Source organism: Pyrus communis, chromosome 8, assembly GCF_963583255.1.
Source record: "Pyrus communis chromosome 8, drPyrComm1.1, whole genome shotgun sequence".
In the NCBI taxonomy this organism is placed as follows: Eukaryota; Viridiplantae; Streptophyta; class Magnoliopsida; order Rosales; family Rosaceae; genus Pyrus; species Pyrus communis.
Genome location: NC_084810.1, coordinates 16,272,275 through 16,286,833, shown reverse-complemented (window position 1 = coordinate 16,286,833; position 14,559 = coordinate 16,272,275). Strand labels below are relative to the sequence as shown.

Here is a 14,559-nt window from a genome sequence, read left to right as displayed (position 1 = left end):
AAACTCAAACCTCTCTTTTCTTAAAACGCACTCGAGGCACCAACAAATATGTAACACTAACATGTCTTTTCCTACACAAAATATATGGGTCAAAAAGGAGCAAACAACAACGACCATATTGGGTCGACACGAACAAGCGGAGCGTTTGTCTTGGTTACATGAGAGATTCTCTCGTCAACACCACCTACCACAAGACTAGTGAATGCCAGTGATACCTAGCCATGAACCCAAGTCCAAAGACCAAAAATGACTCTGGCTAAACTTTTAAGTCTGCATCTGATGTTAGCGTTCCTAAAACCTCTTGCAGATGAATTCAATTGACAGAACTTCACAGCAATTTCATGCCCAATCATTAGTAATTACTGGCCAATTGATTGGACGTCACGCTCGAAATTTGAGAAAGATCAAACGTCCAGCACAGAGAATTGTACATTAGTTCAGCACTTGTAATTAATTGGATGAACAACAAAATTACCGAGACAGCCAGAATTCTGGAAATTTAGATTGATGTACAAAAATATTGCAAGAAAGAAAGATTCAAGAAAAAGTCACAAATGCATTAAAACAAGCTACAGGTTCCCTAATTATTCAAAACTAAAACAAACAAAAAAATCACTCCGTTTAGACAATGAGGCTCCGCTCCAGGAAGGCCGGCGGTTGCCCACCGCTCTCTGGACCCGTGATTCCTCCGGCTGAAGGTGGCACCGCCACCATCACTGCCTCTAAAACTAAAACCCAAAATTGCCAACAGAGCCATTACTCTCATACATCTCTTTCGTCGGCAGGAGTAGAAGAGCTCGAACCAATATCGAAATTCAAACCCAAATAATCCTTGGTACAAAGTTCTCTCCTATTCATCTCATCCAACTTAATAGCCGCATTCTCCCTCAAACGTTCTAACAAAGACTTGTACTTTTTAAGCTCCGGCAGTTCCAATCCTTCTTCAATCGGCTTCTCCCACCACAAACTCCCCTTCTCCTCGTCCATAACATTGGAACCTTCTTTCACTTCCTCTCGACTCGATTCCAAATCTTGGTGCTCATTGCCGGCACTAGCTGACCCAAGAACCTCCTCTCCGTCATCATCGGATGCACACCTCGCTCGTTCACCAAGAAATCGATCAATGACAGATTCCGCAGAGGGGTGGCCGAAGAGGAAAGGATTGTTACCGGGCGAAAAGGCAATAACCGCAAGGGTGGCGCCAGTCAAGCAGCAAAGATCAGTGGCCTTTCGGAACAAACCCTTGCGCCGCTTTGAGAATGTGGCCTTGAGGTAGTTCTTGTTGGTTATTTTCTTGATGTCGATCCTGTTCTTCCCCATGATGATTCGTATATAATCTGCACACACACATATATATATATATATATATATGTATATACGTCGTCTTCTTCCTCTGAATCTTCTTCTAAATTGGTGGAGGGGAGTTGTGGGTACCCAAAAAAGAAGACGCGGTTTTGTATTTATATTTGAAGGGTTAGGGTTTCCAGGTTGCCCCTTTTTTATAGATTAATTGTTTCCCAAGTTAACACGGCATAGGAAAACATTTAAATGGGATTTTGCCACGTGTCAAATCAATGTTTCTCTTTTTTTTCTTTTTTAAGTACATCGATATTTAAGTCTCCTTCTTAAATTTGTCTATGTTTTTATGAGAATTTTTAAGCTCCGAGTTAGATTTCATATTTTTCAGATGAATCCCAGTTGTCAATCGGAAAGGGATCCAAACCGGAGTATCACATATTCCGAGGTATACTTCGAGATATTGTAGAAAGTTTCGACTTTGGTACAAGAATTTGTACTTTTCTATTCCATTAGCTCTCATTATGTGTATTCATCAACATTCGTTGTGCTTGTTATGTCTTTATTTCGTATTTGACTAAGTTCCAGGAGTCAAAATGAAATTAAAATCGAGTTCTATGGGGCAAAATGAAGTGAACTTTGAGTTTCATGAAGTAAAGCTACGACTTTTGAGTTACATGAAGTAAATTGAGATTAAAGTCGAGTTCCAAAAGGCATAGCTAAAAATAAGCCCTTGATCAATCAGAAATGTAGTTCATCATGAACATAACCATAGAAGAAAGTAAAACAGTCCACCGTCCAAATCTCACTCGCTGTGAATATTTTCGTTTCCATTGAGAATCCGACATTCGTGGAAGTGGCTGTCTAGCTGATCAAGGAAAACAAAAGCGAAACAACAAACGAAATAACATATGCGAAATAACATATGCGAAATAACATATACATGAAGCTCACTAGATAGCATGAAAAAGGTCCACCTGATGTTTCCAATGACTCAAAACTACATACATTAATCTAAGAATACAACAAAACCAGAACCTCTGGTTCCTCAAATGTACACCAATGTCTCTATAAGACCTACGAACCTAACAAGTTGCAACTCCGTTCGTGCAGGAAAAAAGTGTTTCCAGACCAATAATTAAGAGTATGTGCCCCGAACTTACATTTAGAATCGCAGTAGAGTACAATTGTCCCCTGAAAATGGCTGCTGGGAAAGCCTGAACTTCTGAGTAATGCCAACACCAACCACAAAATTCTGTCAAATGCCGACCCATTTCACCCATCTGAAAACCCGGCTAATTCTGAAGGGCAGCTGATAGTCCTTGGCAACTGCAGGCTCCCTCTTAGCAACCTCAGATTCAGACCACACATACACCCCGCGTTCTTGACGACTGCCAGGGACAGTGTTATCCAGGATAACAGCCACAAGGAATGCAACCACCATGTGTAATGAGAATAACGTGTTCAGCACATAGTTCACCTGCAAAAATAACTTCTTAAGTAGAGTTTATTGGTTTGAAAAATCAATTACGCATGCAGGCCCAGCATGTTTATGAAACATTAGACTCATTGTGCCACCGATATATCCAGTGTTTTAGCAGCACTAGTGCACCTGCAAAGAGAACATCTTAAGTAGAGCTTATTATGTATGCAGGCCCAGCACGTGTAATGATCAGTAGATCGACTATGCCACCCAAATAGGCATATGCCAGGGAAATAGCGACAAACATACTGGTTTCTATAGGGTTGATATGCAGAGATATAACACCTAATAATTGAAACCAACCATCTCCCATGCTATCCAAAACATACCGATTTTATCTTCAAAAAAAATGACAATCGCCGAACAGAATTTTAAAACATTGTCCAACAAGAATGCAGAAAATACAATGAATAAAGTAGAAAAGGACCAGGTACCAAAATGGTTATAATTATCTAAAATTGTCCCAAGTAATTGAAGTAAGGTGGTTGGTTCTATTTCCCAACCACCAAGTGCTTTGTCTGGGAAAACAAGGTAGAATCAGGGATTCAGGATTCAATGAATTGATGACTAATGTATGCGCCACACCTAACACACAGAAGGGCAAAAAGGGAAAAGGGAGGTAAGCATCAACACGGTAATTTCTAAGTGTTACAGTATGTTCAGGGAGAAAGTTATGGAATGAGCATTGAGTCTTAGATAAGTAACATGTTAGGGGCAAAAATTGTTGTACAAGTCTTAACTCTCGCATCAGTCAACTAGATGTTGTTGAGTATAAGTGGGACATTGAATCAGTATTAGATGATTCCACCAGTCGTGAAATAGTTTTGGAATATGAGTAGCTTAACTTGTTTTGACTTTTCCTATGTTCACGGGATTGTACGAACTCTATTTAAACGCTAGAATGAATAAAGAAAGGCAGCTGATTATCTTATGTACTATTATGCGCAAAGGACATGGATTCTCTTGTAGTATGGCAGTTATTTAACAAGGAAACACAAACAAACACAGAACACATTCTTCTTATAGCAGAAGGCCAAGTAGAAGCATACCCCTCTATTTTTGCTGCGGAAGGGCCCATGAGAAGCTATAATGTATGGCTGAAAGTAACTTGGAACAGATAAGTTGGAGTTTGGAGAGATGCCATATTGCTGAAAGTAGGCCGGTATTGACAGCGAGAAAAACAAAGATAACCCGACTATGATAATATTCCTAGAGCTTCCAGCCTCACTATAACGTAGATTTGAAAGGCCTAATGCAGCAAGCATCGCCCACATGAAGCAGAGCAGTGCGGCAACCATGACTTGGGGAATAGATGCTAGAAAGCCTCCAACTTTACCTGCAAGTATAGTGTCTGTTATTAGTTGCAGTGAGAAACATGCCCTTGATTCTACATATAACTTGCATCTTTTAAGTTGTACCAGGGGTAATGGATATCAGATCACCATGATGTGGTGATATGAAGACATGAGAAACAGAGGAAACATTCAAAACAAATGTTGATTATAAGTTTCTATTATACGAACAACAATGGTCAGGATCCAATAGCCAATTTCTACAGCAGAAGATCTGCTCTGTCCAAGATATGAAAATACAAACATATTTCATTGTAATCTTTGCAGACAAGCTTTGTTCAAAAGTTTTAAACAGTGGAGCACAACAATATGCTAACAATTTAATTGCACAGAAAGATCAGTGGTGGTGAAATAACTGCAGAATAAGCAAATGGTAATCCCGAAAAGTGTATAAAGAAGATTGAGAAAAATGTGTAACCCAACGGGCCACAAACATATCAAGTGAGCAATTATAATCCACCAACCAATAGAAAAGCTGCTATTATAGATATTCAAACTACACACTTTATATTTAAATGCTGCAATGCCCAACCAAATGAGAAACTGACTAGTAGTCATACAGATTCTTGTTCAAGTACAGTCTCATTGTTACAATTGAAAACAGAAGTTTAACACACTTACCAACAAGGGATAAGACGATCAAAACGCATGCACCCAACTCAACAGCTCTACGGCTTCCCATCTTAGTGACAGCTATTGTGTGCACATTTTCAGTTAAGCTCGTGGACCCTGTTCCAGTACCCCATAGACCAGCCAAGACACTAGAAAGACCTTCCAGACCAATCCCTCGACTAAGAACACCAGGAGTAGGAGGTCTGGATGCCACCAATAATGACGATGCATGATATGACCCAATCTAGGAAGTTCATACACAAAGAAAAGGTCAGAAACCAAACTAATCAGACCGTCTGACACAACAAATTAAACTAGCAGCTTGATGAGAGTGAAAAAGAAGAATAATACCTAATGTTGTAAATAGTTTTCATTGTAACCAGTAATTTGGTAGTTTTTTAATATTTCCACGACGCAAGTATAGAGGGCATTCTCAGGAGGCCATCTCATGCAATGATGTAACCGGGATCTTAAAACCAATACAACGTAATCAGACTGGTGTTTTTCTAAAGTGAAAAATTAAGACCATGAGACAATAGATTTTCACCTAGCAACAAAGAAATTATGAGTTGCTCTCAGTTTATTATCCTAATCAAAAAAGTTCTAGGGGACCAAGACAAATGAAGAGAAAAAATTATAAAGCATTAGTCCAGGACATGAAACCTTCCAATCAGGAATCGCTTAAGGACTAATTTATCAAACTGGGTTAAAGCCAAATCATTCATTTCATACTCATCCATTTAATGGAATTAGACTTCTAATAACATATATAAATTTGGAACTCTCATACAAATACCATTGTCGTGTCCATTAAAATCATGAGTCCAGTGTGTGCTTAACAGTGGAACTAAAAAAAAATGAAAATATAAAAGTTCATGTTATAAAGAACTATAACTCCATGAAGTTTATAGCCAAAATGAATGACAAGAAAACTAACCGAATCAACTGACGCAATAATTGATACCACACACATGACAAGGGACATTTTCCAGTGGAATACAGGAGTACCCCATTGCAACGGATAGGGAAACCTAAACCAGGGGGAAGACCTTAGTGCATGAGAAGTATCAACTCGACAGCTCTTCATCCTCAAAACATGCTTTCTGCAATGTTCAGATACTATGTTTGATGCAGGTACATTTATATCACAACCTTTATAGCTATATGCTCCAGCTTCAGTTAGTAGGAAAGCAGCCGACCATGTGATTGCCAGACCCAACGGAACCTGGCAGTTTAGACAGAACCACATCAATTTACAGAAGGCATGCATACAAGTGTTACATACCTGCTGAGATTACTCATTGTAAACAGTATGAATATGACACAATTATGAATCTTTCTAAGTTACAGAATATATCTTTTTTATTTTGTTACATGGAGGAACTTACCGCATATATCAGAAATACACGATGACCAAAAACAGATATCTTTCGTAAGTACTGCAGAAAGTAAAATAACGGTGCGTTAGGTGTTTTGGCAAAGAAAAAATAAACAGCTCACATGAATAATCTATAATTTACCTATAAAAGAAATGGCCAAATACAAATACAAGGGCAGCTTCATATACTTACAAGAGAAAAAAGAATGACCACTAATATCTGCACCGCACCAATCTCAAGACAATTACCAACTAACGGGAAACCATAACTATAGAACGAAAGTCCAACAGCAGCAATTGTTGGTGACACAACCACTGGATTGATCAACCTGAATAGGAAAGGCAAACGAACTGACGTTAAGTTATTAATTTTGCAGTACATGACCCAATTATTGCAAGTATTGTACAGAAATCTAGGAACCAAATCCAACACAAATATTTCAAGAGTACAAAGATATCATACTTGGCAAACACATAATGAAAAGTGATTCAGTGGAGAACCTATATTGAAAGACCCTATGAATTGTGAGGTATAGCATGTATAACAATGAACTTCATGTTTTACTTAAGTTTCTTCTCAATAATCTTACTGTTGAGAATGAATCCCACATTGATGAGAGGAGGGACCTTGCATGGGCTTATAAAAGGTTGGGCTACTCCCCATATTGCCAATTGGTTTTATGGTGGAACCTCAACTTTCTTTATGATATCAGAGCAGGTTGTCCCACGTGTGAAACCAAACGACCACACACACTCCACGTCACCCCGTTGTGTTGTCCACGTGTTAGGCTTGAAAATTCGCCTCACTTGGGGGCGTGTTGAGAATGAATCCCACATTGATGAGAGGAAGGACCTTGCATGAGCTTATAAGAGGTTGGGCTACTCCCCATAATGCCAATTGGTTTTATGGTGGAACCCAAATTTTCTTCACTTAGGTGTGGGTGGTCTCACAATACCTTGGTCTTAGCAACAACAACAGCTCCTTATAAGTGGCAAAAAGAGGGCCAAATCACATAGGTTGGTGGTCGCAGTATGCTGGTAGAACAAATATAACACACTCAGAAGTGGCAGGAACCATTTTCACTAAATTCCATAGACATACAAGCCAAAAACATTTTCCATACAATGATCCATGAGCTCCAGCACACCAAGTCTGACTCAGAGACAATAAGAAACCTAAGCTTGAAAATACATCTCAGTGCTCCTAACTTTTTTCTATCTCCCACTAAGCAGTACTCAATCTCCTTCTTGTCTTTTCAAGGCACCCACTTGGGGTTGATTGACAGAGTACTGTTACACTTTCTTCGATTAGGATGATGATTTATAATCTAGGTTATTCTCAAATATAGGAAGATGCAGAAATAACTCTGCCACGTGTTGCATATGTGATTAAAATTGTTGCTCTTCCCACCTAACCATTTCAGACCAATAAGCTGACTAAATTATTGAGCACGTATTCCAGCATCCACTAGATGAGCCAAGTCTTAAATTAAGGGGTGTGATATCCACACACCCCATTTTACTTCTCACACACCTTTTTAAATTTCAGCCGTTGGATCGGATGAATTGAAGAAGATCAATGGACATAAATTATCAAGAGGTGTGTGAGAAGTAAAATGGGGTGTGTGGATAGCACACCCCTAAATTAATTTATGCAATTTTTGCTACCCCCCTATACTTTACACAGTACACTCTATACTTTACCTTATTTCATCAACTGGTTAAACGAGGCTTAATTTTGGTGATGTCGAAAATGGTCTTTGGTCCTTTCAGCTCATTTGCACATTTAGAATATCTGAAACCACAAAAATACCCTGGCACGAAGAACAAAAAACAAAACACTCACCAAAAACACCCCAATTTCTTTCCTTGGCAACCCTAAATGACTCAATTCCCAAAACTGCCTTCAAAACTCACAATTTTTTGACCTATCCCTATAATTCACTGCTGAAAATGCCAAAGAAACACTGTCACATCAGCAAAACTAATGCTTCTCTCAACCAGTTGACAAAATGGGGTAATATGGGGCATAAAAAATGAGTGCAGGGTGTTGAGAATATCGCGTTTAAGAATGGGAAAAATAGAATAAACTCCGGAAATCAAAAACAAATAACCAAGATAAATAACATCAAGAATTTACATGGTTCGGCAATATGTGCCTACGTCCACGGGACAGCAACAACAATCTTTCACCATATCAATAATGAGTACAACCAATAATCTTGCCAAATCTCTAGAACTAGGACTTGACGAAAAACTTGAAAGAACAAGAACAAGAAATACACTATCTCTTTTCTTTTCTCTTGCACACACTTTACAATATTCTCTCACTCTAATCCCTTGAGTGGTATACAATTTATTGTTTTGCTCCCTTAAATTCAAAACTAGTACAATAGCCCCTTTATATAGACATAATAAAGGTCTTCTTCAATAAGGATTATTAATCCTAATTGGAATCTAGTTATGAATCCTACTCCAATTGAGAAACTAATTCCCAATTGGGTAAACAACTCCAATTGGAAAAACAATTTAATCCTCTAAGACTATAATTCCTTATAGACTTAGGACAACTTATCATGGGCTGGAAAAAGCTAACATTCTCCCCCTTCAGACCATGAGGAAGGTATACCAAAAAAATAGAATTGCTCCTCTTGACCAAACTCCCATTGATCGAACTTTTCATGACCAGACTCCTCCTGATCGAATTACCCATAACCAAGCTCCCCCTCATCGACCAGGCTCCCTCTGATCGCAATACCCATGACCAGACTCCATGTGATCGAACATCTCTTGACCAAAATTCACTTGACCAAACTTCTCTTGACCAGGCTCCCCCTGATCAGAACTACCATCGTCATTGGCAAAGGCAATTATAGACTTCTTTGCCAGAAAACATCGCTTATCTTCATCTTGGTCCAATCAGCATCAGACATGCTTGCTTGCTCAACACCTTTAGTAAAGCATGTCATCCGCTTGATTTCCACCTAACCCAATTAAAGCGGGTTGCACCCTCCATTCTTAAACACAATATTCTCAACACAGGGGGTAAAGTGAAACAAAATAGTGTAGGGGTAAAGTGATATTTTTTTATTGAGTACAGGGGGCATAGCAAAAAATAAGCCTTTAATTTAATCAGCTCCAGTACCAACCAAGATTAATATTTCTAACATATTAATGATCCATCAATTGGTTTAAACGTTAGGCTAGTTTACAATATCACCATGCACTCTACATTATTCATATGATTGCTTACCTGCACTCTTCACAAATACTTGATCCCCTTCAATATATTAAAAACTCAGTATACACTATTATCATATAATCGTCCCACGGTTCACTCCCCCTTTTCATGCATAATAATGATGGCATATCAAATCAACCACAGCCAAGACCAAAACCCATGGAATAGTGGATCACTGTCAACTAAGCTGCATCAAATGATTCAATCCCAAATACCCCTTCTGAATAAATCGAGACTTGAAAATCTAATCGGTGGTTTCTGGGAAGCATCCTGTATCACTTTTTTCCCCTTACATTCACAAAATTGTCTGCTTTCCAGTTTTTCATATTGGAGAACCCATTACCTATCTTGCCAGAATCGAAAAGTAATTATTGCAACTTACAAGCCACAGATCACACATATAACAACGAAGCTGCTATCTACTAGTACTAAAGATCATTACAGTAGTAACATATTATTAAATAAACATGTCAACTATCAGCACAAACACCAACAAACATTCGAAACCACTACCACTACAGCAAATGAAACTAATATCTATCAACTCAAGCTCCGATTAGGCAATACCAGTTGGAGGTATGGCAAGTATTTGAAGGTAAACTATCAAATACTTGTCATTCTGATTTTTTTCCAATTAGCACAACAACAACAACAACAAAGCCTTACCCCACTAAGTGGGGTCGGCTATATGAATTATAAAACGCCATTGCGCTCAGTTTTTTCCCAATTAGCACAAAAAAATAAAACAGAAATAATATAAATAACCAAACATGAGGGGGATGTGGTAAAGATGCTAGAATCAAACCTCAAAAATACTGACATTAGTCCACTATATCCAAGTATTGCTTGAAAAGCTGAACCTATTATTACAGCCCCCTGTAGCTCTTTCATGATATGCTTAAAATTCTGCCATGTCAAAGGATTACCATCAGTTGTGGATAAGACTTCACCAGTAGTTAAATAGCTATTCAATTTCAAAAGGAATGTAAAAGTTGAATGAAACTAATAAAATAAAGAAAACAGGAATTCTGAGGCATTCATAGATGGTAACAGCACAGTTTATTGCATATAACGTATCACTGATGTTTGTATGTGAAAATGACCTCTGGTTTACTACTTAATTGCAGTTGCTGAATATCACGAAATATATATATATATATATATATATCAACTGGTGGCTGGACAAATTTCCCAACATTTATTTTGTAATGCTAAGATTCCCTTCCAAAATTTAGGAAAACCTCTATTTCAAGATTGAGATTATTCAAGCCAAATATATGTCAATTATTTTTTGAGTGGGAAAGACATTTCTTTAAGTACATAATTATGCTTTATAAACAAGGTCTACCCAATGTACATTCAGCACTCTTGGGCACTGATTAAGAAACTTTACAAAATCTTCTCTTCATTTAGCACATGGCATAATGTAATTTGAAGTCTCAAGTACTGCCTAGGTAATGTACAGGTGCAAAAATAAGTTCATGGGTCGTTGAATACTTGTGACATGGTCTAGAGGAGCCGATATTCTTCTTGTCCATCTCCTCATTGGTGTGCTATGTGTAAAGGTGGGGCTGAAAGCTTGGAGCATTTGCTTCTTTACCTTCCAGTTGTGTTGTCTTTGTGGTCGAGGCTGTTTTGGCCTGAGTTGGGTGATCCCAGTCTCATGTGCTTCTTTGTTATGGGAGAGGTTTCTGGCTTTTGGAGATAAGAAGGGAGTGGAAATGGGGAGTTGTGCTGTGATGGCTGGGTTTTGGGTAGTTTGGGAGTATAGAAATAGAAGGATAATTGATGACATTAGGGGGCAGAAGGTCAACAATTTATGAGAAAGAGTCCAATTTCAGGCATCCTCATGGGCTTCGGTTTCTCCAAAGTTTAGGGACTATTCTTCCTCTGTTAGACTATCTTACTGGAATGTAGTGTCTTAACGTTTTGGTATTGTTAAAAATAAAGATAAAACTGATATGATCCACTGAAAGACAGCTTTGTAATCAGTGAGTCTTTCTTCTTCAGAAATAGGATAAAGCAACAGTTCATAGAATATATAAACAATGAAATAGAATCCTTGCATGTAAAGTAATCCTGATAACTTACATGAACCCTATTAAAATGCAAATTTTAAACTGAAGCAACAAAACGCAACTTCTAATAATATAACCGTACGAGCTAATCAACAAAGGACAGAAAGAAGAAAAGCAAACAACATTATTAGATGGCGGACATCATGCCTGGAGTAATCACTAAGATGTGCGCTATTTAAAGCATTCGGAAATTTTATAAGATAACACTAACAAAATTCACTTTGTTTTGGCTGAACACTTAACTATTGAAGGGCCTGTGGTAAATACAAAAAGATATTCACTAAGCTCCCAGTCAAACTAAACAAAAGCAAGAACAGAAGCATACATTTCCAGTGAGTCCTTGAAATTCTGGGGAGTTGATTATCGCCAATGCAGGAGCTAGGTAAACAAATGACGGGCCCTGTATCAAGGGCAATCTGGATCCAAACGATGTCTGCAAGAGAGTGGTCACTCCCGAAACAAAAAGCACTGTGGAGACAACATTTGCGGTATCCTCCTACATACTCTAAATCCAGTCAGTTCAAACTATCCAACACTGTACCCTCCAGTAAACAAAAGCATAACATAAAATAAATATATGTGCATAACTACTCACATAAGTACCACCCATTGCCGGAACTATGACGAGTGGAATTAGAATTATCGAACCCAACATGGAAAGATAATGCTGAAACCCGTAGAGACCAATGGGAACTGCAACATTGTACCAACAAACACAAACCGTATCAATCACAAAAAATTGACTTTACAAAAGCAAATTCAATTACATTTACAATGCTTAATCAAGACAAAAAACAAGTAAACCGCCGAACAATCACAAACAAACATAATACATTTTGAATTATCAAAAAACCGAATCAAATTAGACAATCAACGACTGTACAAACACACCGAGCTCAAAATTTACCAATTAAATTTATTGAAAGAAAGCACATTTGTATGAGAAAATACACTCACCCAGACCAGGAGTATCTCTGAGCTCATACTTCATATGAGAGTGCCTAGACACATACCCATCATCGTCAAGCCCATGTGGCAAAACATCAACCACCTCCTCACTCCTGGCCGCCCTCCGCGGTTGCGAATTGGGCTCCGTAGTCCCAGCCGCAGCCTGCCCATTAGCCCCATGGGGCCCATTAGCCGCACTCTTCGACCCTCCATCAGACTCCTTCCTCCTCTTCACCTTGTTGTCCTTATCCGAAGGCGCCGCTGCCGCTGGGGTCGGTGTAGCCATCTCGCGCTCGGGTACACCATTCAGCACCGGTTGGGGGCGGGCCCGACCAGCCTCGAGATCGGGCTGGGCTTCTGGCTCCCGGGGCCGGGGTGGCGGCAGCGATATCTGGCCAGAATCACTGGCATTGGTCTCGCCGGAGAACTTGGGGCGGAACCCGGTTTTCTTAGCCCAGGAAGAAGGGGGAATTGGGGAGGACTCCGGTACGGGAGGCCATGGACCTGGACGGGGTCGGGTTTTCGGGTCGGAGTTCGACATTTGGGGGTTGAGTGAACTATTGGAGCATAGCTTGAACTGAATGAATGTCAGCGCAGATCTGGTGTTGTACGGCAAGGTTAGGGCTTTCTGAGAAATGCAGGAAGTACAACACCAATAAAACCCAGAGAGAGAAAGGCGGAGGGTTTTGGAGTGTGAGAGTGAGTAGTGCAGAAGGGAGTGAAGTGAGAGAGGAGAGAGAGAGACAGAGGAGGGAGAGAGAGTAAGAAACGACAAGAACCAATAAGATAGAAACTCGAAGCGCGTTTCTTCTATTTCTATCGTAATTTGCTTCCCGAGTTTGAACGATGACTTAACAAATAGGTTAATTACGCCTCAATTTTGAGTAGTATAACAAACTTATCCCTTTCTCTTTTGAACACTTGCACTATTACACATCAATTGATAAATTCGATGCAATATTAAACTTTCGTTAGGCAATTCGTTAAACTTAACTGCGAAATCAGTAAAATATGGGCCCTGCATTTTTTATGATTTTTCATCCATCAATGAGTTCCAACGACGACCCCTGGAGACTATGCTATATGTATCGAGTAAACCAAGACATGATACATCAATGAAGTCAACGACAAGTATATTGCATCCAAATCACATCAACAAAACATGAGGAGATTGAAGTCAAGCAATAGGATCCTAGACAACCTTACTGATCTCATATGCAATGCTTTTATTTCTCATTTGAAAATTTTGTCAAACTCAGGAAGAGTATCTAGAAGTAGAGCTTAATGTACTCTTTTTTTCCTATGATTAAGAGTATTTGTGTCACTGTTTTCGCTGCCTAACTAAGTTTTAATGAGACACTTATCCTAGGTTGGTCATACCCTTATGAGCTTTTCTACTTGTGTCCAAAAGATGTTTAGTTTTGACTTAATGTAAACTTCTCACGTTTCTCCTTAATCTATGGGTTTTTCTCCCATATTGGGTTTTACCTTAGTGAGATTTTGTGAGTTTTACATTTTTATGAGTTCTTTTGTGGACTTAAGACTTGCATTCGCTTATTATGTTGACGACCCCATCAATTGAACTTACTTCATCATTGGCGACCTAATGCACCATTTACTTGAATATTTACACACTCAAAGAAGAGTAGTGCAGCCTAATTTAGTTAGGAATGTGACTAAAAAAGTTGATGTGTGACTATTGCTTTCTCTCTAAAACATTTCCTCCCTTCTGCCTTCACGAAAACAAAAACCCTCCTAGCTGTCGTTCCTTGCTCCAGCTTGGGCTCGGCGGCAGCCCAACTCCCACCTCTTTCTAGCCATCCTTCCCTCTTTCTCTTCCTTCACCCTCTGGATCTTTCCTTTTTCCCCTTCTTTCTACATCTTTCTCGTATCCTTCCCCCATCCTTCCTACCCTTTTCTAGCCCTCATTCCTTCTCTCATCCATCTCTACTCTCTGCGTCTTCCCTCTTCTTTCCTTCATCCTTCCCTCATCCTTTCACTAAAAAAGTTTTTTAATTTCTCAACTTTTCTCTGTTGGTCTTTGTTTTGGCTTCCCTTGAGTTTTGTTCTTAAACTTTGTCTTAATTCCCATGAAGATCTGGACCTTCATGGTCCTCTCCTGCTCCGATGCTACTTATATCGTGCATCCTCAATGACCAGCCTTTGCTACT

The 14,559-nt window shown here is 39.1% G+C and overlaps 2 protein-coding genes across 2 annotated transcripts; both read right to left on the bottom strand.

Moving 5' to 3' along the window:
- Positions 1-489: 489 nt before the first annotated feature.
- On the bottom strand, positions 490-1,372 carry LOC137741360 (agamous-like MADS-box protein AGL61). Its single transcript, XM_068481082.1, has one exon. It carries the CDS (start codon positions 1,318-1,320, stop codon positions 763-765), a length of 558 nt encoding a protein of 185 aa, XP_068337183.1. The 5' UTR covers positions 1,321-1,372; the 3' UTR covers positions 490-762.
- A 661-nt stretch (positions 1,373-2,033) lies between these two features.
- Positions 2,034-13,194, bottom strand: LOC137742080 (nucleobase-ascorbate transporter 12-like). Its single transcript, XM_068481826.1, has 10 exons — positions 12,398-13,194; positions 12,036-12,133; positions 11,766-11,936; positions 10,168-10,268; positions 6,315-6,450; positions 6,132-6,182; positions 5,681-5,968; positions 4,753-4,987; positions 3,829-4,115; positions 2,034-2,776 (listed from the first exon to the last, which is right to left on the bottom strand). The coding sequence occupies exons 1-10, from the start codon at positions 12,927-12,929 to the stop codon at positions 2,555-2,557; spliced, it is 2,121 nt and encodes a 706-aa protein (XP_068337927.1). The 5' UTR covers positions 12,930-13,194; the 3' UTR covers positions 2,034-2,554.
- Between the last annotated feature and the right edge of the window lie 1,365 nt (positions 13,195-14,559).